Source organism: Delphinapterus leucas, chromosome 6 (genome assembly GCF_059928025.1).
Source record: "Delphinapterus leucas isolate spDelLeu-1000000601 "Yukka" chromosome 6, BTC_Dleu_Yukka2, whole genome shotgun sequence".
Lineage (NCBI taxonomy): Eukaryota > Metazoa > Chordata > Mammalia > Artiodactyla > Monodontidae > Delphinapterus > Delphinapterus leucas.
In genome coordinates, this window is record NC_143134.1 from 74,728,736 (window position 1) to 74,755,803 (window position 27,068).

A 27,068-nucleotide genomic window follows, 5' to 3' on the forward strand; every position below is an offset into this window, starting at 1 on the left:
ATATTTCTTATAAAATGCACATGCTCTCTTTGGATTGTCCTTGGGCAAGAAAGGAGACTCTAAGTACAAATGAAATAGTTCACGTTGAATCATGCATTAAAAAAGTATTATAAGAAATTATAAGAAAAAGTATTGTATAAACAAAGCTTATTAACAAGCAGGACTATTATATGGATGCTTTGCAGAGAAAAATGAAACAAATATGGAGTCCACGAGTGCCTTTCAGTTTTCACCACTCTAGATGCCTGTTAGGAACATTTACAATATTGTCACAGGGACTGATTAGAATTTGCTTTTGAAACCAGTTCACTGCTTTGGGGGGGGGAACATTTACCAATGGGCACTTTGGGCTGTGCAGGGCACAAGGCTGTGACTTTCACTCATTGAGCACAGGGCTGTTCCCTCCGGCAGATCGTGAAGCCATTATTTTATAGCCCATTGACCAGAATTTCTGTGTCAGCCAACCTTTTCCTGCTGAACATCCAAGCTGTGCTCCTGGGTACCACAAGCCCAGAACCTTTAAAGGAATCAGGACACACCAAAAGAGCACTAGTAAGCAGGCTAGAAGTACAGTGATATTTTTGTTGGCTTTTTTTTTTCTTTCTTTCTTTTTTGCGGTACGCGGGCCTCTCACTTGTGGCCTCTCCCGTTGCGGAGCACGGACTCCGGACGCGCAGGCTCAGCGGCCATGACTCACGGGCCCAGCCGCTCTGCAGCATGTGGGATCTTCCCGGACTGGGGCACGAACCCGTGTCCCCTGCATCGGCAGGCGGACTCTCAATCACTGCACCACCAGGGAAGCCCTTGTTGGCTTTTTATGATTTCCGTTTTTAGAAGTATAACCCGATCAAAAGCACTTGGGCTGAGGGAGAATGAGAAGTGTAAGATATTCTGGGTACGTATTCAATCCCTGGTTAAACAATTATCTATAGACTCTGATCTTCAAAGGCATTTCCTAGCTAGGGTACAGTGATAGATTATCTCCTTGGTTCAGAGATAGCTATTCTGCTGTGCAAACTGGTCTTTCTGGGCTGTTTTGATTTCCTGAGCAACTTTGTGTGAAAAATGCCAAGGTGTTAAAAAAAAAAAAAGAAAAGAAGAAAAAAAAAAACCTGTTGTAGGAAGAGAATCATAGACAAACTATTAGGAAAAGAACTTTATCATAGAAGAACACACCACATTTTCCTGAACCCCTCCTGAACACTCTTCCTCACTTGAAGGGTCCTGAGTGTCAAAGACTTACCCACACTCGGAAGCCATGTTGATGGCCTGTCTCGCATCTCGACTGTGTCTCCGTCGTTTTCCTGTCAGAGCATTGCTATCTCCTTTGTCTGGCTGCATCCAGCTACTTTCAATTCCTTCTCTTTCCCACTCTTTGCTGAGTGGATAATTAAACAGTGAGTCCTGTTCTTTGTTGAGACCATACATTTAGAAAAGACTCGCTGCGGGGAACCGAATGATAACTTTGAAAGTCAAGCTTTGAAAAGGAGACCACTAAACTCTAGGAAGATGAAAGTTTATGAGAACAGATTTCAGACAAAAGCCCATTCCAGCTGAGTCTTCGTGCTGAGGAGGGTATACAGGCTTGTAGAGACCATTGGTTGTTGGTGTCTCTCCTCTAGTACCTAAGATGCTGGAGTTGACTGCCTGGGTTCAAATCCCGGCAGTGTGAGTTATGAGCTGTGTGATATTGAGAAAATTATATCTGTCTCTGTGTCTCATTTTTTTCATCTGTAATACAGAGATAATAATAGCACCTAGCTCAAAGAGTTGTGAGGATTGAACCCCAATGAACCACTTAGCACCTGGCACATGGGAAGTGTTCAATAAATGCTGTTGGTGAAACATTCATGGAGTGCTGAGGAAAGATGTGCTTATTCTATATTTACATAAAAATATCATCTAGGAGCCATGGTGATAATCCTTACTGCACATGAACTAATCATAACCTCAAATATTTTTATTTTGATTTTTCCTCTCTCAGCCACCCGCTGGGAGGCAAGCAAGAGCCGCGTGTCTGCATATCTCTCTGATTCTGCGCAGATGAGATTTACAAGCCATTTGCGTGACGGGCCTCCTTGTTCTTTTCCTTACTCAGGTGCTGGAAAGCTTCAAGATCATGGACTATAGCCTTTTACTGGGAATCCACATCTTGGACCATTCCCTCAAAGAGAAAGAAGAGGAAATTTCACAAAATGTGCCTGATGCTAAGCGGTCTGGGATGCAAAAGGTCCTCTACTCAACAGCAATGGAATCCATCCAGGGTCCAGGGAAATCAGGAGACGGGATCGTCACAGAGAACCCGGACACGTAAGTGCAGCGCCTGCCCACACATTTCCTTGATTGTGGCAGCCAACGTCATTGGGTAATTAAATGCAAGCATGTTCCCTTCATGGTGGCTCTTTAGGAATAGGTTCCTACCTGGTGCTAAAGTGGATTAAGCCAGCCTTATTTCCTTTCATCCACGGATAACTAGATGAGTGGCAGTTTTTCGAGTTATTACCATTCTTTCACCCACATGGTTTCTTTTTTCAAATGGCTCCATTTTTTAACAATGGCTAAAAATGTTTTTATCCCTATTTACTACATATTCAAAACATCCACCACAAACAGGGTGAATATTCTTTGAATTTGAATAAACATGTATTTAAGCAAATACATGCTAGAACTTATGTCCGCAATTCAGAGCTTTTTATGTGCGTTAGAGGATTCTGTTGTCCTCGTCCTATACCCGTTTGCACGTATAAAAAGTGCACATTGACTAACAAACAATTACAGTCAACCATTTCAGTAATTTTCTTTGGTTGTGTCACGTGTGTGTACTTAGCTGAGCAAGGAGACTGAAAGAAAGAAATCATTTCTCCAACAATGACTAAATCACAGGCACACTTCACTTTTATGAAGGAAATTCATACATATTAAAGATTTTTTTAATCCTTCCTATAAATCCATCTAAATGTCCAATACCTGATTAAACAAATTATTCTGTATCAGTATAGTGAAGTACTATACAGCCATTAAAAGCACATTAGCACTGAATATGAAGAAATGTTCATCATTTAGCAAGTGAAAAATTCAGGTTATAAAACATGATAAATTAAATAATAGCTTTTGTGTATTAATAAATATACACACACACAGGAAAGCTGTACCAAATGTTGATAGTGTTTATCTTTGCATCCTAGGAATGGATTCTTTATGTATTTTTTCTTTGTGCTGTTCTATATTTTATTTAAAAATCTCACGGTAAGTATATAAAAGTGTTGCATTTTTGATGAGCAGCATTTTGAAATACTTTAAAATTCTTGCTCTTGGTTTTAAAGTAGGAATGATTTTTTAAGTGAATTCTTCCCATCCAGCTCTTCAGAATTGACAGCTATGGTGTTATTCTCCTTCAGGGGAGGTACATCATTCTGGATTCCCAGGAAGACTTTAGCTGAAGCAAAAAAAGAAAAAAAAAAAAAAGATGAAGGGAGAGAGAGTCCAGGATTCTTAGAGACTACCCATTTTCATTTACAGTCTATTTATTAGAAATGATTTTTAACTTCCTATTTATATAAATTTTTTCTCTTTTGCTCTATTCACAGAATGGGAGGCATTCCAGCTAAAAGCCATAAGGGAGAAAAGCTACTTTTATTTATGGGCATTATTGATATTCTGCAATCATATAGGTAAGAAATTTGGGGAAGTAGTCTTTTATTATTTCAAAATAAATCAACGAAAGGTTCTGAAAATTCACCAAATGGGAGTGATTTTACATTCTTATTTTTATTTTTCTGTCTGTTTATGTTTAGGTTAATGAAAAAGTTGGAACATTCCTGGAAAGCTCTTGTTTATGATGGGGTAAGTGATTTATCATGCTCCTTGTTAAACTGTATATTTTTCTGATTTCTCAGAGACTTCAAAGTATGTCTAGGAAGCCGTGTCACTTGAAGAGGAAAGGAAACAAAGATCTTTGTAAACTCAGAGTCTCAGGCTAGCAGATTGGTTCAAATCTAAGAACAAAGACAACATAAATGTGAATAGCTCTTCAAATAGAGGCCATCCAGCCTGTGACTAGGTAGAGGCCAGGAAAACAAAATGAGATCTCGTTTTTATGTGCAATCTGCAGGGCCCAATTATGAGATGGTGAGAAAAAGGAGGAGACTTTTCATAGACACTGGGAAGACCAGTAGGGCGCTTGAACTCAAGTTGTCCCAAGACCAAGCTTCAGAGGGATTTGAACCCTACTTTGATGGTAAACAGCCCTGGGCTTGAACTCTGCGTTCAAACCACTTTACTAGCCGTGTGTCCCAGACACATTGCTTGCTTGTCATCTCTTAGCCTGGTTTCCCAGGTAGCAGAAGCCTAGTAATAGTACCTCGCACCTGCCTCGTAGGCTGATGTGAGGGTTAAATTAAATAATGCCCCTTAGTGTTCAACATGATGCCTAACATAATAAGGACATAGGAAGGGAAAACTTTTTCGGTTGTGTTGGATTGATACATGACAAAGGCTGACTGACATGAGAATGTCTTTTGGACCCAGAAGTGGCATGACTGAAGAAAACCATCGGTTATCAAAGAGCAGCCTCTGTCTCTCTCTCTCTCTCTGTACACACACATGCACGTGCACGCACACACACAAACAGACGAGGCTTCCTATCTAGATGTTAAATTTGAACTTCCTGCTGTTGACAGAACATTTATGGCCTCAGCCTCCCTCAGTTAATAACTCAAAGTGACACTTCCAGAGAATATATTGGTCAAAGATTTGCTCACACATTTTTTTAAGACATTAGCAGACGCTTTCCTTTGAAGCAAAGATAAATTATAGATGCTATTCTTCTCCTTTTTTGGAAAAGAACGTCCACTTCCTCAGTTCTGTGGAAGACTGGGAATAACCTTTCAGCATGAAAGATCTGCATTTTGTCCACAGGCTAAGGAATGACCTTCGACAGAATGCACTTTTAAACAACAGGTTCACAAGTTTGTTTCTGAGAATCGAACTTAGGCTTATTATTCAAATCAAAGATTCTTTTTATGAAAAGGCCAAGATGGTAGGTTAATTTTTTTTTCCTTCTAGCTGAGAAAAGTAGCAACTACATTAATGCCTCGAACATGGGAGGGAAAGAGAGTAAACACCCTCTGTTTCATTCTCCTTCTGTTTATTGCCACAATTTCAATTCCCTGTTACCAAATGAGATTTGTGCCCTGAATGGCCTAGTCCTCTATTGGTCAGATGCTTCTAAGGAGCCCCTACTTTTGTCTAAATAAGATATATCTTCTGTTTTGTGGTGTCTTTTTAATTACACAAATATATAATCAGCATCTCTGCGCTGATTATATATTTGTGTAATTATAAGCAATAATTAAGACTTTTTTTTTTCTTTTTCTTGCGGTACGCAGGCCCCTCACTGTTGTGGCCTCTCCCGTCGTGGAGCACAGGTACCGGACGCGCAGGCTCAGTGGCCATGGCTCACGGGCCCAGCCGCTCCGCGGCATGTGGGATCTTCCCAGACCGGGGCACGAACTCGTGTCCCCTGCATTGGCAGGCGGACTCTCAACCACTGCGCCACCAGGGAAGCCCAAGACTATTTTTGTCTTTTTACAAAAGTGCCTGTTCTTTAAACACTGCTTCTTCATACCAAGGAGAATCACAATCTAACTTCTCTTGGAAAGCAAGAATCTTAATCATCTTGCATCCTACATATTTTTAAATGATGGTACTTGTGAATTTGTGTCCACTTCCAACAGGAGCTGACTGAATACTGGGGAGAGTGCATGTCAAACCAGTGGGAAATTTTCCACCACATCTGCAGCATCACTGGTAGTCTAGGGGACCATTTTAACTTGGCAAAGAGGGTTTCTCCATACTGTGTCCTTCGTAACTCAATCATTACAGAATTACCTTATGCCTCATGTAACACCCAGTTTCACAGATGAAAAGACTGAGGCACTGAGATAGATAACAGCTTTTTAAAATTAGAGCTAACACCAGAACCGGGTCTCTGGATTCTGGTCCAGTGTGTGTTTTTTTTTCTAAACCCATCACAGACACTTTATAGTATCTAAACGTAAATTTTTAGAAGTTTCCCTGTTGGACACCATGAACCTGAAATCAAAATGGAGCACTAAATAAGCAAATTTACTATTTTTAGGAATGTGTATCTTGGATAGTTAATAAATGACTACTGAATAAACATATAGAATTAGCTCCTTCATCCATCTTCTTTCCTGGACTTGTAATAAAATGCCCCCTCAGTCCTTAAGACTCTTACCAAGCATGAGAGAATTAACAATTTAATTCAATTCAACTCTATCTAATTAGTAGATAAATTGAACATAACAGGGGTCATCAGTCAGCCCTGTCTCCTAGGAGTCTTCCCGGTGTCTACATACCTTATTATTGGGAGGTGAAACCAGCAAACTTTTTTTTTTGCCCTCTATCTCACTCTTACTTTAGGGCTGTTTTGCTCCTTTATGTCCCCAGTTTTTGTTCCTGACTGAAAGTGATATGTCTTTATTCCAGATGACACTTGAGACACTGGCTTCCATGTTAAAAAATGGAATTTAAAAGCCCCTCATGGCACACAGTGGAACAAGGATCAGCTGTTTGGGTTTATGAAGCAGAGTCTTTGCTATCTCACCCCTGCCCCTCTTAATGCTCTGTTTCACCATGAGTATCTGGAACCTCTGCTCAGATTGAGCCTTGTGCTTCCTGCCCCACCCCAGCTCCTGGGCACACAGCACCTGGGCATCACTCTTTTGTGGCTCCCAACATCCACACCTTCTGGTTAAGGACATTGGCTAACAGAGAGCCAACTGCATAGAGCTTTCCTCTAGCTTGAAACAAACTGAGAGGTAAACCTCTGGTACCTGATTTGTCTTTTCAGGACACTGTTTCGGTTCATAGACCAAGCTTTTATGCAGACAGATTTCTAAAGTTTATGAATTCCAGAGTTTTCAAGAAAATTCAAGGTAAGATTTTTATGAATTTCTTTTTTTTACCTTTAGCACTTACTGGCTGACTTCACTTTGTAAGATTTTTATTGGAAGAGTTGGGACTATTTATCTCCCAAAAGTGGTAATCACTTAGTAATTATGGTTAAGTATCCTAGCCAGGTATTTATTGATGCTGTAATCATTAAAGTCTAATTTTGTGCTGGAAAAAATTATAAACTGCCTAAAATCCAACCCTATAATATATTGGTTAAATATGTTATGATACAGTTAAATAATGGAATAATATGCAACAAATAAAAAATGATGTATTAAAGGTACATTTAGTCCTTATAGCTAGCTTCATTCACATATATATAGTTATTGGTCTGCATAGCTAAATGCACAACAAAATTCTTATGGGATATATAAAAATGTTAACAGTAGTTATTCTCATGGAGTGTTCTCCAGAATAGACCATATGTTAGTCCTCAAAACACATTTCAATAGATTTTAAAAGATTGAAATCACGCAAAGCGTCTTTTCCGATCACAATGGAATGAATCAATTGAGTGAAAACTGGAAAACTCACAAATATGTGAAAATTAAACAACACACTCTCAAACTACCAATGGGTAAAAGAAGAAAACACAGTGAAATTAGGAAAAACTTAGAGATGAATGGAAATGAAAATACACATTCCTAAAACTTAGAGGATGCTGCAGAGTCAGTGCTCAGAGGGAAATTTATAGCTATAAATGCCTACATTAAAAAAGAAGAAAGATCTCAAATCAATACCCTAACTTTAAACCATAAGGACATAAAAAAAGAAGAGCAAACTAAACCCAAAGTTAACAATGGTTATTCCGAACCATGAGATTGTGTGGCATTTTCTTTTTCTTTACATCAATATTTATCAATTTTTCCATAATGGATGTGTGTTATTTATGTAGAAAATTTTTTAACTATGTGAAAAGGAAAAAGTAACCCTGTTGTTACTTATGTTATTTTATCATTTAGGTATTTTGTGGTCCAATTTGATAACAATTTAGCCACACAAAAAAACTGAAAGAGTAGAATGTTCATATTTTGTATTTATATAAGACAGATTTTTTTCTTATAATATTTATTGGAGTTTTTTGTTAATGAAAGTAAAACAATTTCTTTTTTAAGGCTTTTTTTCCCAGCTTTATTGAGATATAATTGGCATATAACATTATGTAAGTTTAAGGTGTACAATGTGATGATTTGATGCACATATATATTGCAAAATGATTATCACAATTAGGTTACTTAAGACTTTCATCGTCTCACATAATTACAAATTGTGTGTGTGTGTATGTGTTTGTGTGGTGAGAACATTTAAGATCTACCCTCTTAGCAACTTTCCAGTGTGTAAGACAGAATTATTAACTATAGTCTCCATGCTGTATATTAGATTTCAAGAACTTATTCATCTTATAACTGGAAGTCGGTACCCTTCGACCAATGTCGCCCCATTTCACCCACCCGTCAGCCTCAAGTAACAATTCTTCTACTCTCTATGTCTATGAGTTCAATTTTTTAGCACATGTAAGTGAGATCATATAGTATTTGTCTTTCTCTTTCTGGTTTATTTCACTTAGCATAATGTTGTCACGGTCCATCTGTATTGTCACAAGTGGTGGGATTTCCTTATTTTTTTCTATCCATTCATCTGTCAGTGGATACTTAGGTTGTTTCCATGTGTTGGCTGTTGTGAATAATGCCTCAGTGAACACGGAAATGCAGATATCTCTTCAAGATAGTGACTTCATTTCCTTCAGATACATACCCAGAAGTGGGATTGCTAGTCATATGGTCGTTCTCTTTTTAATTTTTTGAGGAAACTCCGTACTGTTTTCCATAGTGGCTGCACTAATTTACATTTCCACCAAGAGTGTACTAGGACTACCTTTTCTTCACATCCTCACCAACATTTGTTATTTTTTGTCTTTTTGATAATAGCCATTCTGACAGGTATGAGGTGATATCTCATTGTGGTTTTGATTTGCATTTCCCTAATGATTAGTTATGTTAAGCATCTTTTCATGTATCTGTTGGCCATCTGTATGTCTTCTTTGAAAAATGTCTATTCAGGTCCTTTGCCCAATTTTTAATCAGATTATTTGCTTTTGTTACTATTGAGTTTTATGAGTTCTTTATATATTGTGAATATTAACCCCTTATCTGATATATGGTTTGCAAATATTTTCTCACATTCTGTAGGCTGCCTCTTTATTTTATTGATTGTTTCTTTTGCTATGCAGATGTTTTTTAGTTTGATGTAGTCCCACTTGTTTATTTTGCTTTTGTTGCTTGTGCTTTTGGTGTAATATGCAAAAAGTCATTGCTAAGATCATTGTTGAGGAACTTTTCCCTATGTTTTCTTTCAGGAGTTTTACAGTTTCAGGTCTTATGCTTAAGTCTTTAATCCATGTTGAGTTAATTTTTGTGAGAGTAAAACCATTTCGATGTAAAAATATTGGAAAATACAAAGAAAACCATAAAGATTATTTGATATCTCACAACCCAGAAATATCCACTATAAATATTTTTTCTTCCAGTTTTATTGAGATATAATTGCCATACAGCACTGTATAAGTTTAAGGTGTGCAGCCTAATGGTTTGACTTACATACATCATGAAATGATGAGCACAATAAGTTTAATGACAGCCATCATCTCACATAGATACAAAATTAAAGAAATAGAAAAGTTTTTCCTTGTGATGAGAACTCTTAGGATTTACTCTCCCAACAACTTTCCTTTATAACATGCAGAAGTGTTCGTTATATTCACCATGTTGTACATCACATCCCTAGTGCTTATTTATCTTATAACTGGAAGTTTGTACCCTTTGACCACCTTCGTCCAATTCCCCCTCCACCGCCCACCCCCAGCCTCTGGTAGCCACAAGTCTGATCTCTTTTTCTATGAGTCTGTTTAGTTTTGAAGTATAATCGATCTACAACACTGTGTTAGTTCCTGTTATGCAACAGAGTGTTTTGATATTTTTATACATTTCAAACTGATCACCACGATAAGTCTACTTGTGATGCGTCACCATACAAAGATATCACATAATTATTGGCTACTCCCTACACTGTACATTTCATACTCATGACTCATTTATTTTGCAACTAGAAGTTTGTACCTCTTAATCTCCCTCACCTATTTCTCCCACCACCATCTGCCCAGCAGCTACCTATTTGTTCTCTGTATCTATAATTCTGTTTCTATTTTCTTACGTTTGTTCGTTTGTTTTGTTTTTTAGATTTCACATATAAGTGAAATCATACAGTATTTATCTTTCTTTGTCTGACTTATTTCATTTAGCATAATACCCTGTAGGTCCATCCATGAGGTCATAAATAGCAAGATTTCATTCTTCTTTATGGCTGAGTAATATTCCAGTGTGTGATCTTCTTTATCTATTCATCTATTGATGGGTGAGCACATAGGTTGCTCACATATCTTGGCTGTTGTAAATAATGCTACAGTGAACATAGGCATGCGTGTATCTTTTCTATTTAATGTTTTGTTTCCTTTGGATAAGTATCCAGCAATGGAATTGCTGGATCATATGGTAGTTCTATTTTTAGCTTTTTGAGGAATCTCCATACCGTTTTCCATAGTGGCTGGTCAATTTACCTTCCCACCAACAGTGCCTAAGCGTTCCCTTTTCTCAACATCTTCACCAACAGTTATTATTTGTCATCTTTCTGATAACAGCCATTTCTGTTGGCACCTCTGTGTCATCACTGGAAAAATGTCTATTCAGATCCTCCACTACTAATATTTTCACATACTTCCTACCATCTTTATTTCTGTCCTTTGTATATTTATATAAAACTGGTAGCATAGTGGTGTACAATTTTATGTATATGTCCTCTATTTTTCACATATTATAATATGAATAGTTTCCCATATCACTGTATATGGTACAAAGAAACCATTTAAAATTACACTACAACATTAAAATTATATGGGTATGCCATAATCTATTTAAGATTCTATCATTTGGACATTTACATTATTTCTCCTTTTTCTAACGAGTATTTTTGCGAACATGATTTTAGATAAATATGGTGTCCAAGCTTATGACTATTTCTTTAGGATAGATTCCAAGAAGAAGTACTAAGGGTTTAAAATGCAGATAACTGCACAGAATTATTATGCCGCTCTAGACTTCCACAAGAGTCTGTATTCTTCTAGCCTTTAGCCAGAATTATTCTTTTTAAATTGTGCTACTTGGATAAGTAAAAGATGTTATCTGGTTGTTTTATTTTGTATTTCTTAAGTACTGGTGAAGTTCAACCATTATTCATGTTTATTACCCATTTGTAGTTCCTTTGAGAATTGAGCTTTGTAATATTTGCTCGTTTACATTAGTGTTTATTATTTTTCCAAATGATTTATATGAACTCTACACGTCAAAGATATCAATCTCTTTTTTTAACCTTATTTCATTCTAAGAAAAACTTTTGTTTCACATTTGACTATCTCAGTGGTATCTTGAAATTGGTCTCAAATTGAGACCGCTACCAATTAAATTTTCTGTTTAAGGTCTTTTCTGCCTAAGATGGACCATAACATAGTATTTATTCAGCCTGCAATCCTGTGTGAATACCAACTTGGTTCAAATTTTGAAGGAAGATTTTCTGCCTCTCTTTACCCTTTGCCGTGGTTGAAAATCATGAGTTTCCTTGTGGCCCCTGGTAGGTTTATGGAGGATGTAACCCATGGGATCCCGGGTTTAGTGAGGCTCCTCCATGAGATTCCCCATGTTGGGAGTTTTTGCTTTCTTAGTAGTGTATAAATTAATGGTGCAGTCAGTGGCATCCTCAATTCCATGAAATATGGTGTGAGTTGTGAACCTTTCCAGTTTGTATAGTTTATCATGTTTTTAATGTAACAGGTCTTTTACTTCTCAAGTAGCCAAATCTATTTTTTTCCTATTTTGATTTCTTAGTCTACTTTTTATAGCATCTTTATTCAGGTATAATTCACATACCAGGAAATTCACCCTTCTAAAATGTGCAATTTGGTGATTCTTAGTATATTCACAAAGTTGTACAAACATTACCACTATCTAATTTTAGAACATATTTATTACCCTGAAAAGAAACCCCATATCCATTAGCAGTTACTCTTCATTCCTTCCTCTTCCCAACCCTTGGCAACTACTCATTTATTTTCTGCCTCTATGGATTTGTCTATTCTGAATATGTCATATAAATGGAATTATACAGTATGTGGCCTTCTGTGTTTGGCTTTTTTCGCCTAACATGATGTTTTCAAGGTTTAGCCATCTTGTAGTACTTTATTCTTTTTATTGCTGAATAATATTCCATTGTATGGATTTAACACATATTGTTTACCCTCTCACTAGTTGATGGATATTTGGGTGGTTTACATTTCTGGCTATTAGGAGTAATGCTGCTATGAAAATTCATGCACAAGGTTTCTGTGGACATAAGTTTTCATTTCTCTTGGGTACATACCTTTGTATGTACCTTGTCCCTTTGCCTGTAGTGATCTCCATCCTTCCCCTGGTCTTCCTTCACATCTCAGCTCAGATGATGCTTTCTTCACAGCAGTTACCATACTCTGCTATAGTAAGCTGTTGTTCTGTCTCCCCCACTTGACTTTGAGTTCCTGAAAAGTAGGGGCTGTGTGTGGTTCTCATATATATTCCCAGAAGCTAGCACATTTCCTGGCACATTGTAGGCCCTCGATCATTATTTGATGAATAATTGAATGAATGAATGGACTTTTCGTCTACTACCAGCTTTTCAAAGGGTAGCCATTTAATTAGTAAAGTTGACAGTTTAAAATACAACTTCCAGATCCTTTATCAACTATGATTAAGTTAAAGCCCTTAATTCCTACAGTCATACTTTCCTTTTTTTTTTTTTCTGATTGTGAAAGTAATACATGTTTATTGTAGAAAGTTCAGAGGAAAAAAATACAGATTGAATTACAGTAAGGAAAATGCATTACCCAGAGAAAGTCACAATTTAAACTTGGGAATCTAAATTTCCAAATGTTTCACTAAGCACATACACACGCATTCACATACCCCTTCTGTTGTGATTTTATTTAAAAAAATAGTTTATTACTCATGTTAGCTAAGTTTTACTGCAGCAATAAATTAACTCTGGATTCTCAGTGGCTTAATAAAACAAAGATTATTCCTTGTTCAGACTTTCCCAGCACAGGTTGGCAGGGGGCTCTGTTTACCTCAGCCATTCAATGACAGGCATACTTTCTTTGTATGTGAAAACTTCCCCTCCCCACCCCTACCCCCAAGAAAACAGTACTTGGTCTTCAAGTTTCTTTTTTTAAATCATTTGTTTTAGCCTTCTTAAATCTGTTATCCCACCCCAGAATTGAGTCATGCTGTCAATGTAATAATGTTTGCAAAATCCTATAATTCTTTCTGCAAATACTAGTCACCGTAATGTTGGAACCTCACTGAAATTCTCTACCCAGATAATGTGTCTAGAGTACTAAAACTTAGTTTTCTGAAAGGAATAGAATAGTACTGATACATTAATTAATTAAAAATCAACTGTCCTAAAATTTCAGAACAATGGTTAATTCTTTCAACCAACATTTGAGCACCTATTATGTACCTAACACTATGCTCAGCATTAATAATATAGAAAGCTTTTCTTAAAAAAAAATTAAATTCCCTCAGTAATTTCATGGTCCATTTTGGGTCAGGGATTGGAACATGTAAAAGATTTATAATGTAATAAAGCAGCTGTTAATAGAGTTTTTGCATAGGCTACTGTAGGTACACAAAGAGAAATAAAACCAATCTTCCCAAAGAGAGCTTCACAGAGAAAAGAATATTTAAATTAAGTCCTGAAACTATAAGCCAGTGTTTATTAGGAAGAGAGGCAAGAAGGGCATCTCAAGTAGAAGGAGCAGCATGTACAAAGGCCCAGGGGTAGGAATGAACATGGAGGTTCAGGGGATGGCAGATAGGTGAGCTGAAAAGCAGTCAAGGGTAGGAGCAGTTGAGTAGCAGGACGTGGAGCTGGAAATGGACACACAATACCTGTCACCATTATTTAGCCAAAGACAAATCCAAGAGTTTCTGTGGACAAAAGAAAGTAACCAGCAGCCCAAGCCATCCTTTGAGATTTTTCCAGTCAAAACAATTCCCTGATTAGGTGCTCACCTCCTGGTGGCAGTAACTTTCCAAAGTCTCCACAGCCCAGCCGAGTCCAAACACAACAGCTCTAGGCTCTGGAGAAGAATGAGCTTGGCTCTTTGCTTGATGTTTTATATATTCTCCAAAAACCACGCACATTTCCTCCAAGTGATAGAGTTGTCAAACCTTACGAAAGGTATAGGTGAACATGATTAGATTTTTACAGAGTTGAAAACACACCCTGATGCCAATGATTGACGTCAAACCTTTTGAAACCTACTGAATCCAATTGCCACAACCCAATCTCTGGTATAAAAAAAAAAAGTCACAACTTGAGTTCACATTTGTAATCCATGAAATTGTTGTTTGGAAAATAAATGATCTCCCCAAATATGAAAAAAAACACAAGTCCCTGAGGTATTCAATTTCTGCAAGATTCAAGTCCTTATCCACTGAATGAGCCTCAGATAATTCCTTTAAGGAAGACTGACCATTTAAGACAAAAGTAAAGGCTTTCTTTAGGTGCATTCTGGTCCTGGCAGGGGTTTGTTTTGGAGTCTTCTCTGCTGTTCATTGTATGTGATGCTGATAATGAGCAAAGAGCTATTTCTTTGGGGGGATCTTGGCCTTTGGTCCATGATAAGCCACAACAAGTACAGACAGTTGTCTGAGCATCTTCCCCTCATTCACTCTTCCATGATGCTGCCAACATTCTTCTGATCCTGGTTGCTTCTCAGTTTAGAGAATTAGCACTGACCTAAGAACTATGCAATTCTCAAACCTTTTGGTCTCAGCGCCACTTTACACTCTTAAAAATGACTGAGGACCCCAAAGAGCTTTTATTTATGTGGATTATAGCTGTCTATATTTAACCTATTAGAATTTTAAATTGAGGAAAATTTTAAATATTCTTACAAGGTAACAATAAAAAAAATTGCATGTTAACATACGTCAATATTAACAAAAAAGTAAAAAATTTCTAACAAAGTAATTATGAAAAATAATTATGTTTTCCAAAACAAATAATTGCTTGGGAAAAGTGGCATTATTTTATATTTTTTCAGATCCCTAATTCTGGCTTAATAGAAGACATCCAGACTCTCTTGTATGCTTCCGAATTCAGTCTCTGTGGTGATACCACAGCTCATGTAGCATCTAGAAAACTCAGGAAAGAATGGGAGTGAGGAAGATAAATAACTTCCTAATATTGTTAAGAAAATAATTTTAACATTACAGACCTTCGAGGAGAATTTCAGGGATCCCTAGCAGTCCCTGAACCACGTTTGAGATCCTCTGACTTAGAAATTTTAAAACACAGTTGACCCTTGAACATCACAGGGGCATTAGGAGTGCCAAAGCCCGACACAATGGAAAGTTTACATGTAACTTAGAGTCGGCCCTGCACATGTATGCTTTCTCAGCATCCGAGGATTCAACCAACCCCAGATCATGTGGGACTATAGCATTTGGTATTGAAAAAAATCCATATATGAGTGGGCCCACACAGTTCAAACCTGTGTTGTTCAAGTACCAGATTCAAACCTGTACTAGATTGAAAGGTGAGAGTTGAGAGTTTATGAAAGCTAGCAGATAGAATATTAAAGCCAAAGCCAGCGTATGGATAATTACTTCACACCTGTAAAGCAAATGTGACCACTGTTTTGATGAGATGAGGAGTTTAAAAAATGACACATTTGGTCCACTTATTTGCCACTAAAATCCATTTGATCCGTTTTTAAACATTCGAAGTCTCCTCCTCTCAAAGAAAAACAAACTCTACTTTTATCTTATTCCTCCCTCACTTTAACCAGAAAATAGGATGCCACAGAGCTAGGAAATGAACCACCAGTTAGGCAACGTCAAACAAAGACACCTGGGATTTCATGGATTCTAGCTCTGTGACCTTGAGCAGGTCACAGTTTCTCTGCTCTCAGTTCCTGGACCTGTAAAAGGGCCTACCTCCTTCAGATGACCACCTGGATAGTTTGAGATAAGGAATGTGGCTGCTGGCTTCCAAATTCTCAAGGCTTCTAAAATGTTATTGATTACAATTATGTTATTATGGTTATAAGACTGCTCACGGGACACATAAACCTTCCCTCCTCTTTAAGTGGAGAGATTGCCCTCTATTCTTTCCTCATTTGTGTGTCCCAAAGTCCTTGTCCAATTAAGTTTTTGCAAGCTGCTGATGGGATGCCCCTGGTGAGCAGTGTAATCTAAGCTCTGAGATTCCCAGGGCTAAACACAATCACTGTAATGCATCTGCTGTCAGGTTATCCCTATATGCAAACCTCCAAAGGAAGAGAGACACTGCTAACACCAAGTTCAGGGGAAAGCGTAAAGAGGTCTCAACCTCCCTCTCCCTCTCCCCTCCAAGAAAATTCTCCAACAGTGTTGAGCAAGAAGAATGATTGCAGCATGGAGAAAATATACATGGGGATGGTCTGGCTGCAGCTGAAGCAGCTCCCACTGACATATCAGAAGTAAAGTCCCAGCCTTCAGTGAGCGTGATTGATGGTGAAGTACACTTGCCTTGGTTCAGGTTCCCAACACACTTCAGAAGTTATACGATGCTGTCTGGACAAAAATCAGGAGTGAATTATACATCTGAAGTAACCATGACCTAGAAAAGACCCAAAGGCAGGAAATTTCAGTGGAAAGTCACTGAAAGAAAAAAGCAACCAGAAGTAACTTGGTTAAATTGGGTAACATGAGTATAAGATTAAACATTGGCATGTTTAGAAATTCCCAGTCCCAAGTTAATAAAACTGGGGTCATGAGAATTCTCCTTACTTTACCATCTGTGCTTATCGACCCACTCAACCTCTTCCCAGCCGTAGAAAAACATTGCTTGGAGGAGGAAATATAATTCTTCAGCAGCATTTGAATTTCACCTCAAAGAAGACTATATTTCAACATCTAGAGAGATATATCGATCCAAATTTATTCTAAGCTATGCTGATTTAAGTCAAATCATTTTGGACAAATAAAATTGCCAAAACATAATATCATCTCCCTTTCCTCATGTATATAAAACAAAGCATCTTGCATCCTACTGAAATGACTAAAATCTTAATAAATCATGAGTAAAATTTTAATTTAATAAATAATATATTCATGTGGTTTTACAATAACTATAATGGTCTCTCCTTTTCCTTTTTCTAGCTTTGAAGGCCTCACCTTCTAAAAAACGGTGCAACTCCATTGCCGCCCTGAAGGCAACCTCACAGGAGATTGTGTCCTCAATTAGCCAGGAATGGAAGGATGAGAAGCGTGATTTGCTGACCGAAGGGCAAAGTTTTAGCAGCCTCGATGAAGAAGGTAAAGACATGGAACTTAGAAAAAGAAGAAAAGATAAAAGTTCTTGTGATTTTACTTGTATAAGTAATGTACACTCACAGTAGAAAAATGAGAAAGTACTTTCTCTAGGAAACAAAGTCTCTTAACTAATTTTTAAAATGATGTTTACAGTATGACACAGTTAATGTAAAATTTTTATAACACAAACAATACTGTGTATGGTTTACGGTAAAAAAAATTAAAACAGACTAAAATATTCAGAAACGAAGATCTATAATCCCACTACCTGAAGGTAACACATGTGAAGGTTTTGGTGTTTTTACTAGTAGACCTTGGTCTGGGCTTGTATATATATTTTTTTCAAACAAACACACACATTATATACATATACATACATACATACACAATGTAACAGTGAATTACCAATTTATTTAGGTCCTCTTTAATGAGTTTAATAAAAGTTTTATAATTTGCTCCTGGCATGTCATATATTCCTACCTTTTGTTAGATTTATTTCTCAAATGGTTATAGAGATAAAGAATAGATACATATTTTCTGTCTTTTCAGGTAATGTGTATATATATATATATATTTTTTTTATTTTAATGACAAAAATGATTTAATGGAGCAGCTGGGGTTTCTGACAAATACCAACCTAAAAGGCCAAACAAAGAGTCATTCCCAAGAGCATCAACTTTGCAGGTTACCCTCGATTAATTTCATCAACCACCCATCAGAAATCTGTTGCAAAGGCTCTGATGGCAGATCACCATTTGGGCAGACCTTTGGAAAGAAAGCCTCCCGTTTGCTCTGGCTCAATTTCTGCCTGCATCAGGGAACTACAGAAGTTAAATCTGCACTCAGTAAGAAAGGGCGTGTCTGAATCTCAGTGATACTTGAGTGTCTGAGAGAAACTCTGTTCTCTATTTCTATTTCACAAAGGACCCATAATGCATGAAGCTGACAAAGCAATGATTAAGGCTGAGCTTCCTATAGCCTCAAACAGTGTTGCTTAAATTGGGGATCTGGGGAGGCCACCAAAATCCCGACCAAGTGTTGACCTTTGGCAGAGTTTCTCTTCAGCACCACCCTCTTCTCTTTTTCTCTGGTGCTGGGGAAGGAGTCTTGGGCTTAGAATGATCTGACATACGTTTATTGAGTGCCTACTATGTGCCAGGCACAGTTTTAGGATCTTGAAATTTGGCTTCAAATCCAAGATCCACCAGTCCTAGCTATGGACCTAGCTGTGGACCCTCAATATCTGAGCCTCACTTTCCGCATCAGTAACTGGGGCTGATTGTGCTACATTCTTCATGGGGATATTTTGATAATTCACGTGGATAATATACAGCATAGAACCTGGCACAAAGTAGGTGGTCAATAAGTGTTGCATTTAATAGGATCTGTTTCCAATACCCCTGGAAAACTCCTCCCACGTTGGCACCTTTCGAGACTATTCAAAGCTGCCCCACCCAGGTGCTCCATATTCTGAGACAATCCAACCACTATCAAACTTTTGCATTAAAGAACATTCTGGAAAACGAATACAATACAGTATTAGTATTATTTAAAGAATGGATTAATAGGGCACCTTCCCAGAAATGTTTAGGTTTAAACTCTACTCATCCTTTTTTTTTTTTTAACATCTTTATTGGAGTATAATGGTGTGTTAGTTTCTGCTTTATAACAAAGTGAATCAGCTATACATATACATATATCACCATATCTCCTCCCTCTTGCGTATCCTTCCCACCCTCCCTATCCCACCCCTCTAGGTGGTCACAAAGCACCGAGCTGATCTCCCTGTGCTATGCGGCTGCTTCCACTAGCTATCTATTTTACATTTGGTAGTGTATATATGTCCATGTCACTCTCTCACTTCGTCCCAGCTTACCCTTCCCCCTCCCCATGTCCTCAAGTCCATTCTCTGTGTCTGCGTCTTTATTCCTGTCCTGCCCCTAGGTTCTTCAGAACCTTTTTTTTTTTTTCCTTAGATTCTATATATATGTGTTAGCATACGGTGTTTGTTTTTCTCTTTCTGACTTACTTCACTCTTTATGACAGACTCTAGGTCCATCCACCTCACTACAAATAACTCAATTTTGTTTCTTTTTATGGCTGAGTAATATTCCATTGTATATACGTGCCACATCTTCTTTATCCATTCATCTGTCAATGGACACTTAGGTTGCTTCCATGTCCTGGCTATTGTAAATAGTGCTGCAATAAATATTGTGGTACATGACTCTTTGAATTATGGTTTTCTCAGGGTATATGCCCAGTAGTGGGATTGCTGGGTCATAGGGTAGTTCTATTTTTAGTTTTTTGAGGAACCGCATACTGTTCTCCATAGTGGTTGTATCAATTTCCATTCCCACCAACAGTGCAAGAGGGTTCCCTTTTCTCCACACCCTCTCCAGCATTTATTGTTTGAAGACTTTTTGATGATGGCCATTCTGACTGGTGTGAGGTGATACCTCATTGTAGTTTTGATTTGCATTTCTTTAATGATTAGTGATGTTGAGGATTCTTTCATGTGTTTGTTGGCAATCAGTATATCTTCTTTGGAGAAATGTCTGTTTAGGTCTTCTGCCCATTTTTGGATTGGGTTGTTTGTTTTTTTGATATTGAGCTGCATGAGCTGCATGTAAATTTTGGAGATTAATCCTTTGTCAGTTGCTTCATTGGCAAATATTTTGTCCCATTCTGAGGGTTGTCTTTTGGTCTTGTTTATGGTTTCCTTTGCTGTGCAAAAGCTTTTAAGTTTCATTAGGTCCCATTTGTTTTTTTGGTTTTTGTTATTTCCATTTCTCTAGGAGGTGGGTCAAAAAGGATCTTGCTTTGATTTATGTCATAGAGTGTTCTGCCTATGTTTTCCTCTAAGAGTTTTATAGTGTCTGGCCTTACACTTAGGTCTTTAAATCCATTTTGAGTTTATTGTTGTGTATGGTGTTAGGGAGTGTTCTGATTTCATTCTTTTACATGTAGCTGTCCAGTTTTCCCAGCATCACTTATTAAAGAAGCTGTCTTTTCTCCATTGTATATTCTTGCCACCTTTATGAAAAATAAGGTGACCATATGTGCGTGGGTTTATCTCTGGGCTTTCTGTCCTGTTCCATTGATCTATATTTCTGTTTTCATGACTGTACCATACTATCTTGATTACTGTAGCTTTGTAGTATAGTCGGAAGTCCAGGAGCCTGATTCCTCCAGCTCCATTTTTCTTTCTCAAGATTGCTTTGGCTATTCGGGGTCTTTTGTGTTTCCATACAAATTGTGAAATTTGTTGTTCTAGTTCTATGAAAAATGCCATTGATAGTTTGATAGGGATCACATTGAATCTGTAGATTGCTTTGGGTAGAATAGTCATTTTCACAGTGTTGATTCTTCCAATCCAAGACCATGGTATACCTCTCCATCTGTTTGTATCATCTTTAATTTCTTTCATCACTGTCCTGTATTTTTCTGCATACAGGTCTTTGGTCTCCTTAGGTAGGTTTATTCCTAGGTATTTTATTCTTTTTGTTGCTATGGTAAATGGGAGTGTTTCCTTAATTTCTCTTTCAGATTTTTCATCATTAGTGTATAGGAATGCAAGAGATTTCTGTGCATTAATTTTGTATCCTGCTACTTTACCAAATCCATTGATTAGCTCTAGTAGTTTTCCAGTGGCACCTTTAGGATTCTCTATGTATAGTATCATGTCATCTGCAAACAGTGACAGCTTTACTTCTTCTTTTCTGATTTGGATTCCTTTTATTTCTTTCTCGTCTCTGATTGCTGTTGCTAAAACTTCCGAAACTATGTTGAATAGTAGTGGTGAGAGTGGACAACCTTGTCTTGTTTCTGATCTTAGTGGAAATGATTTTAGTTTTTCACCATTCAGTTTTTCACCATTGAGAACGATGTTAGCTGTGCGTTTGTCGTATATGGCCTTTATTATGTTCAGGTAAGTTCCCTCTATGCCTACTTTCTGGAGGGTTTTTATCATAAATGGGTGTTGAATTTTGTCAAAAGCATTCTCTGCATCTATTGAGTTGATCATATGGTGTTTCTCCTTCAATTTGTTAATATGGTTTATCACATGATTGATTTGCGTATATTGAAGAATCCTTGCATTCCTGGGATAAACCCCACTTGATCATGGTGTATGATCCTTTTAATCTGCTGTTAGATTCTGTTTGCTAGCGTTTTGTTGAGGATTTTTGCATCTATGTTCATCAGTGATATTGGCCTGTAGTTTTCTTTCTTTGTGACATCTTTGCTTGATTTCGGTATCAGGCAGATGGTGGCCTCGTAGAATGAGTTTGGGAGTGTTCCTCCCTCTGCTATATTTTGGAAGAGTTTGAGAAGGATAGGTGTTAGCTCTTCTCTAAATGTTTGATAGAATTCACCTATGAAGCCATCTGGTCCTGGGCTTTTGTTTGTTGGAAGATTTTTAATCACAGTGTCAATTTCAGTTATTGGTCTGTTTATATCTTCTATTTTTTCCTGGTTCAGTCTCGGAAGGTTGTGCCTTTCTAAGAATTTGTCCATTTCTTCCAGGTTGTCCATTTTATTGGCATATAGTTGCTTGTAGTAATCTCCCCTGATCTTTGTATTTCTGCAGTGTCAGTTGTCACTTCTCCTTTTTCATTTCTAATTTTGTTGATTTGAGTCTTCTCCCTTTTTTTCTTGATGAGTCTGGCTAATGGTTTATCAACTTTGTTTATCTTCTCAAAGAACCAGCTTTTGTTTTATTGATCTTTGCTATTGTTTCCTTCTTTTCTTTTCATTTTTTTCTGATCTGATCATTATGCTTTCTTTCCTTCTGCTAACTTTGGGGGTTTTTTATTCTACTTTCTCTAATTGCTTTAGGTGTAAGGTTAGGTTGTTTATTTGAGATGTTTCTTGTTTCCTGAGGTAAGATTATATTGCTATAAACTTCCCTCTTAGAACTGCTTTTGCTGCATCCCATAGGTTTTGGGTCGTCGTGTTTTCATTGTCATTTGTTTCTAGGTATTTTTTGATTTCCTCTTTGATTTCTTCAGTGATCTCTTGGTTATTTAGTAGTATACTGTTTAGCATCCATGTGTTTGTATTTTTTACACATTTTTTTCCTGTAATTGCTATCTAGTGTCATAGTGTTGTGGTCAGAAAAGATTCTTGATACAATTTCAATTTTCTTAAATTTACCAAGGCTTGATTTGTGACCCAAGATATGATCTATCCTGGAGAATGTTCTGTGAGCACTTGAGAAGAAAGTGTATTCTGTGTAGAGAATGGACTTGAGGACACGGGGAGGAGGAAGGGTAAGCTGGGACGAAGTGAGAGAGTGGCATGGACTTATATATACTAACAAATGTAAAATAGATAGCTAGTGGGAAGCAGCTGCATAGCACAGGGAGATCAGCTCAGTGCTTTGTGAGCACAGGGGTGGGATAGGGAGGGTGGGAGGGAGACTCAAGGGGGAGGAGATATGAGGATATATGTATATGTATAGCTGATTCACTTCGTTATAAAGCAGAAACTAACACACCATTGTAAAGCAATTATACTCCAATAAAGATGTTAAAAAGAAAAAAGTAAAAGAAACTGCATTCTTTTGTTTTTGGATGGAATGTCCTATTAATATCAGTTAAGTCCATTTTGTTTAATGTGTCATTTAAAGCTTGTGTTTCCTTATTTTCATTTGGGATGATCTGTCCATTGGTGAAAATGGAGTGTTAAAGTCCCCTACTATGATTGTGTTATTGTTGATTTCTGCTTTTATGGCTGTTAGCATTTGCCTTATGTATTGAGGTGCTCCTATGTTGGCTGCATAAATATTTACAATTGTTATATCTTCTTCTTGGATTGATCCCTTGATCGTGATGTAGTGGCCTTTTTTGTCTCTTGTAATAGTCTTTATTTTAAAGTCTATATTGTCTCATATGAGAATTGCTACTCCAGCTTCTTTTGATTTCCACTTGCATGGAATATCTTTTTCTGTCCCTTCACTTTCAGTCTGAATGTGTCCCTAGGCCTGAAGTGGGTCTCTTTCATATGTACGGGTCTTGTTTTTGTATCCATTCATCCAGTCTATGTCTTGGTTGGAGCATTTAATCCATTTACATTTAATGTAATTATTGATATGTATGTTCCTATTACCATTTTCTGAATTGTTTTGGGTTTGTTATTGTAGGTCTTTTCCTTCTCTTGGTTTCCTGCCTAGAGAAGTTCCTGTAGCATTTGTGGTAAAGCTGGTTTGGTAGTGCTGAATTCTCTTAGCTTTTGCTTGTCTGTAAAGGTTTTAATTTCTCTGTCAAATCTGAATGAGATGCTTGCTGGGTAGAATAATCTTGGTTGTTGGTTTTTCCCTTTCATCACTTTAAATATGTCCTGGCACTCCCTTCTGTCTTGCAGAGTTTCTGCTGAAAGATCAGCTGTTACCTTATGGGGATTCCTCTGTATGTTATTTGTTGTTTTTCCCTTGCTGCTTTTAATATTTTTTCTTTGTATTTAATTTTTGAGAGTTTGATTAATATGTATCTTGGCATGTTTCTTCTTGGATTTATCCTGTATGGGACTCTCTGTGCTACCTGGACTTGTTTAAGTATTTCCTTTCCCATATTAGGGAAGTTTTCAACTATAATCTCTTCAGATATTTTCTCAGTCCCTTTCTTTTTCTCTTCTTCTTCTGGGACCCCTATAATTTGAATGTTGGTGTGTTTAATGTTGTCCCAGAGGTCTCTGAGACTGTCCTCAATTCTTTTTTCTTTATTCTGCTCTTCAGTAGTTATTTCCACTATTTTATCTTCCAGGTCATTTATCCGTTCTTCTGCTTCAGTTATTCTGCTATTGATCCCTTCCAGAGAATTTTTAATTTCATTTATTGTGTTGTTCATCATTGTTTGTTTGCTCTTTAGTTCCTCTAGACCCTTGTTAAACGTTTCTTGTATTTTCTCTATTCTATTTCCAAGATTTTGGATCATGTTTACTGTCATTATTCTGAATTCTTTTTCAGGTAGACTGCCTATTTCCTCTTCATTTGTTTGGTCTGGTGGGTTTTTACCTTACTCTTTCATCTGCTGTGTGTTTCTCTGTCTTCTCATTTTGCTTCACTTACTTCGTTTGGGGTCCCCTTTTCACAGGCTGCAGGTTCGTAGTTCCCGTTGCTTTTGGTGTCTGTCCCCAGTGACTAAGGTTGGTTCAGTGGGATGTGTAGGCTTCCTGGTAGAAGGGCTAGTCCTTGTGTTCTGGTGGATGAGACTGGATCTTGTCTTTCTGGTGGGCAGGACCACATCCAGTGGTGTGTTTTGGGGTGTCTGTGACCTTATTATGATTTTAGGCATCCTCTCTGCTAATGGGTGGGGTTGAGTTCCTGTCTTGCTAGGTTGGCATAGGGTGTCCATCACTGTAGCTTGCTGGTCAACGAGTGGAGCTGGGTCTTAGCGTTGAGTTGGAGATATTTGGGAGAGCTTTCGCTGCTTGATACTACGTACAGCAGGGAGGTCTCTGGTGGACCAGTGTCCTGAACTCGGCTCTCCCACCTCAGAGGCACAGGCCTGATATCCGGCTGGAGCACCAAGACCCTGTCAGCCACACAGCTCAGAAGAAAAGGGAGAAGAAAAGAAAGAAATAAAAAAATAAAAGTATTAAAATAAAAAAATTAAAAATTATTAAAAATTAAACAGTAATAAAATAAATAAAGAAGGAGCAACCAAACCAAAAACAAATCCACCAATGATAACAAGTGCTAAAAAGTATACTAAAAAAAAAAAAAAAAGACAGAACCATAGGACAAATGGTAAAAGCAAAGCTGTACAGACAAAATCACAGAAAGAAGCATACACATACACACTCACAAAAAGAGAAAAAGGAAAAATATATATATATCTATATTAAGAAAAAAAGGAAGAGAGCAACCAAATCAATAAAAAAAACTATCAGTGATAATAAACTCTAAATACTAAACTAAGATAAACATAAAACCAGAAACAAATTAGTTGCAGAAAGCAAACCCCAAGTCTACAGTTGCTCCCAAAGTCCACTGCCTTGATTTTGGGATGATTCATTGTCTATTCAGGTATTCCAGTGATGCAGGGTACATCAAGTTGATTTTGGAGATTTAATCCACTGTTCCTGAAACTGCTGGGGAAATTTCTCTTTCTCTTCCTTCTTCGCACAACTCCTGGGGTTCAGCTTTGGATTTGGGCCCGCCTCTGCGTGTAGGTTGCCTGAGGGTGTCTGTTCTTCACTCAGACAGCGCGGGGTTAAAGGAGCAGCTGATTCGGGGGCTCCGGCTCACTCAGGTCGGCGTGAGGGGTACAGATGCAGGGCGAGACTGCGGCGTGGGAGGGAGGGGTACAGATGCAGGGCGAGCCTGCGGCGGCAGAGGCCAGCATGACATTGCAACAGCCTGAGGCACACCATGTGTTCTCCCAGGGAAGTTGTCCCTGGATCATGGGACCCTGGCAGTGGCGGGCTGCACAGGCTCCCAGTAGGAGAGGTGTGGATAGTGACCTGTGCATGCACACACGCTTCTTGGTGGCTCCAGTATTAGCTTTAGCGTGTCATGCCCGTCTCTGGGGTCCACGCTGATAGCTACGGCTCGCGCCCGTCTCTGGAGCTCGTTTAGTTGGTACTCTGAATCCCCTCTTCTCGCGCACCCCGAAACAATGGTCTCTTGCCTCTTCGGCAGGTCCAGACTTTTTCCCAGACTCCCTCCCGGCTAGCCGTGGCGCACTAACCCCCTGTAGGCTGTGTTCGCGCCGTCAACCCCAGTCCTCTCCCTGCGTTGCGACCGAAGCCCAAGCCTCAGCTCCCAGCCCCACCCGCCCCGGCAGGTGAGCAGACAAGCCTCTCGAGCTGGTGAATGCCAGTCGGCACCGATCCTCTGTGCGGGAATCTTCCCGCTTTGCCCTCCACACCCCTGTTGCTGCGCTCTCCTCCGCGGCTCCAAAGCTTCCCGCCTCCGCCACCGGCAGTCTCCACCCGCGAAGGGGCTTCCTAGTGTGTGGAAACCTTTCCTCCTTCACAGCTCCCTCCCACTGGTGCAGGTCCTGTCCCTATTCTTTTGTCTCTGTTTTTCCTTTTTTCTTTAGCCCTACCCAGGTACATGGGGAGTTTCTTGCCTTTTGGGAGGTCTGAGGTCTTCTGCCAGCGTTCAGAAGGTGTTCTGTAGGAGTTGTTCCACATGTAGAAGTGTTTCTGATGTATTTGTGGGGAGGAAGTGTTTCTGATGTATTTGTGGGGAGGAAGGCGATCTCCATGTTTTACTCCTCCGCCATCTTGAAGGTCTCTCCCCAGGTAGTATATTTTTAAGGTTTGGTTTTTCTGGCTGTTTGTTGCTACTGCATAGATCTCACATCTTTTTTTCTTCCTTTCTTACTTGCTAACTAGGACTTCTGGTAGAATGATGAATGGAAGTAGTGATTGTGGGCGGCCTTGCCTCATCCTGATTTTAAAGGGAATGCTTCTCATGTTTCACTGCTGAGAAAGAATTTTGCTGTATTTGATGCCCAGAATCAAGTCAAGAAAATTTCTTTTTATTCCTAGTTTCTAAAGTTTTTATCAGGAATGAGTGTTGCATTTTATCAAATATTTTCCTCTATCGAGTTGATCATTTGGATTTTCTCTTCTAATCCTATAAGAGGAATTTATTATCAGCATATTCTTTTGGGAATGCCAACATCTCCCGAA

The 27,068-nt window shown here is 38.3% G+C and overlaps 1 protein-coding gene across 3 annotated transcripts in view; it reads left to right on the forward strand.

Annotated features, from left to right (window-relative positions):
• Window positions 1-27,068, forward strand: part of PIP5K1B (phosphatidylinositol-4-phosphate 5-kinase type 1 beta) — a 327,449-nt gene that overhangs the window by 220,118 nt on the left and 80,263 nt on the right. For 2 of the 3 annotated variants that reach the window (XM_022573556.3, XM_022573557.3), the window contains exons 8-12: window positions 2,099-2,310; window positions 3,588-3,671; window positions 3,795-3,843; window positions 6,875-6,959; window positions 17,271-17,426. In XM_022573556.3, coding sequence (XP_022429264.1) covers window positions 2,099-2,310; window positions 3,588-3,671; window positions 3,795-3,843; window positions 6,875-6,959; window positions 17,271-17,426 — 586 coding nt within the window. Of the gene's footprint in view, window positions 1-2,098; window positions 2,311-3,587; window positions 3,672-3,794; window positions 3,844-5,387; window positions 6,846-6,874; window positions 6,960-17,270; window positions 17,427-27,068 lie in introns of those variants that run through there. The other variant, XM_089913283.1, reaches the window with a different exon arrangement.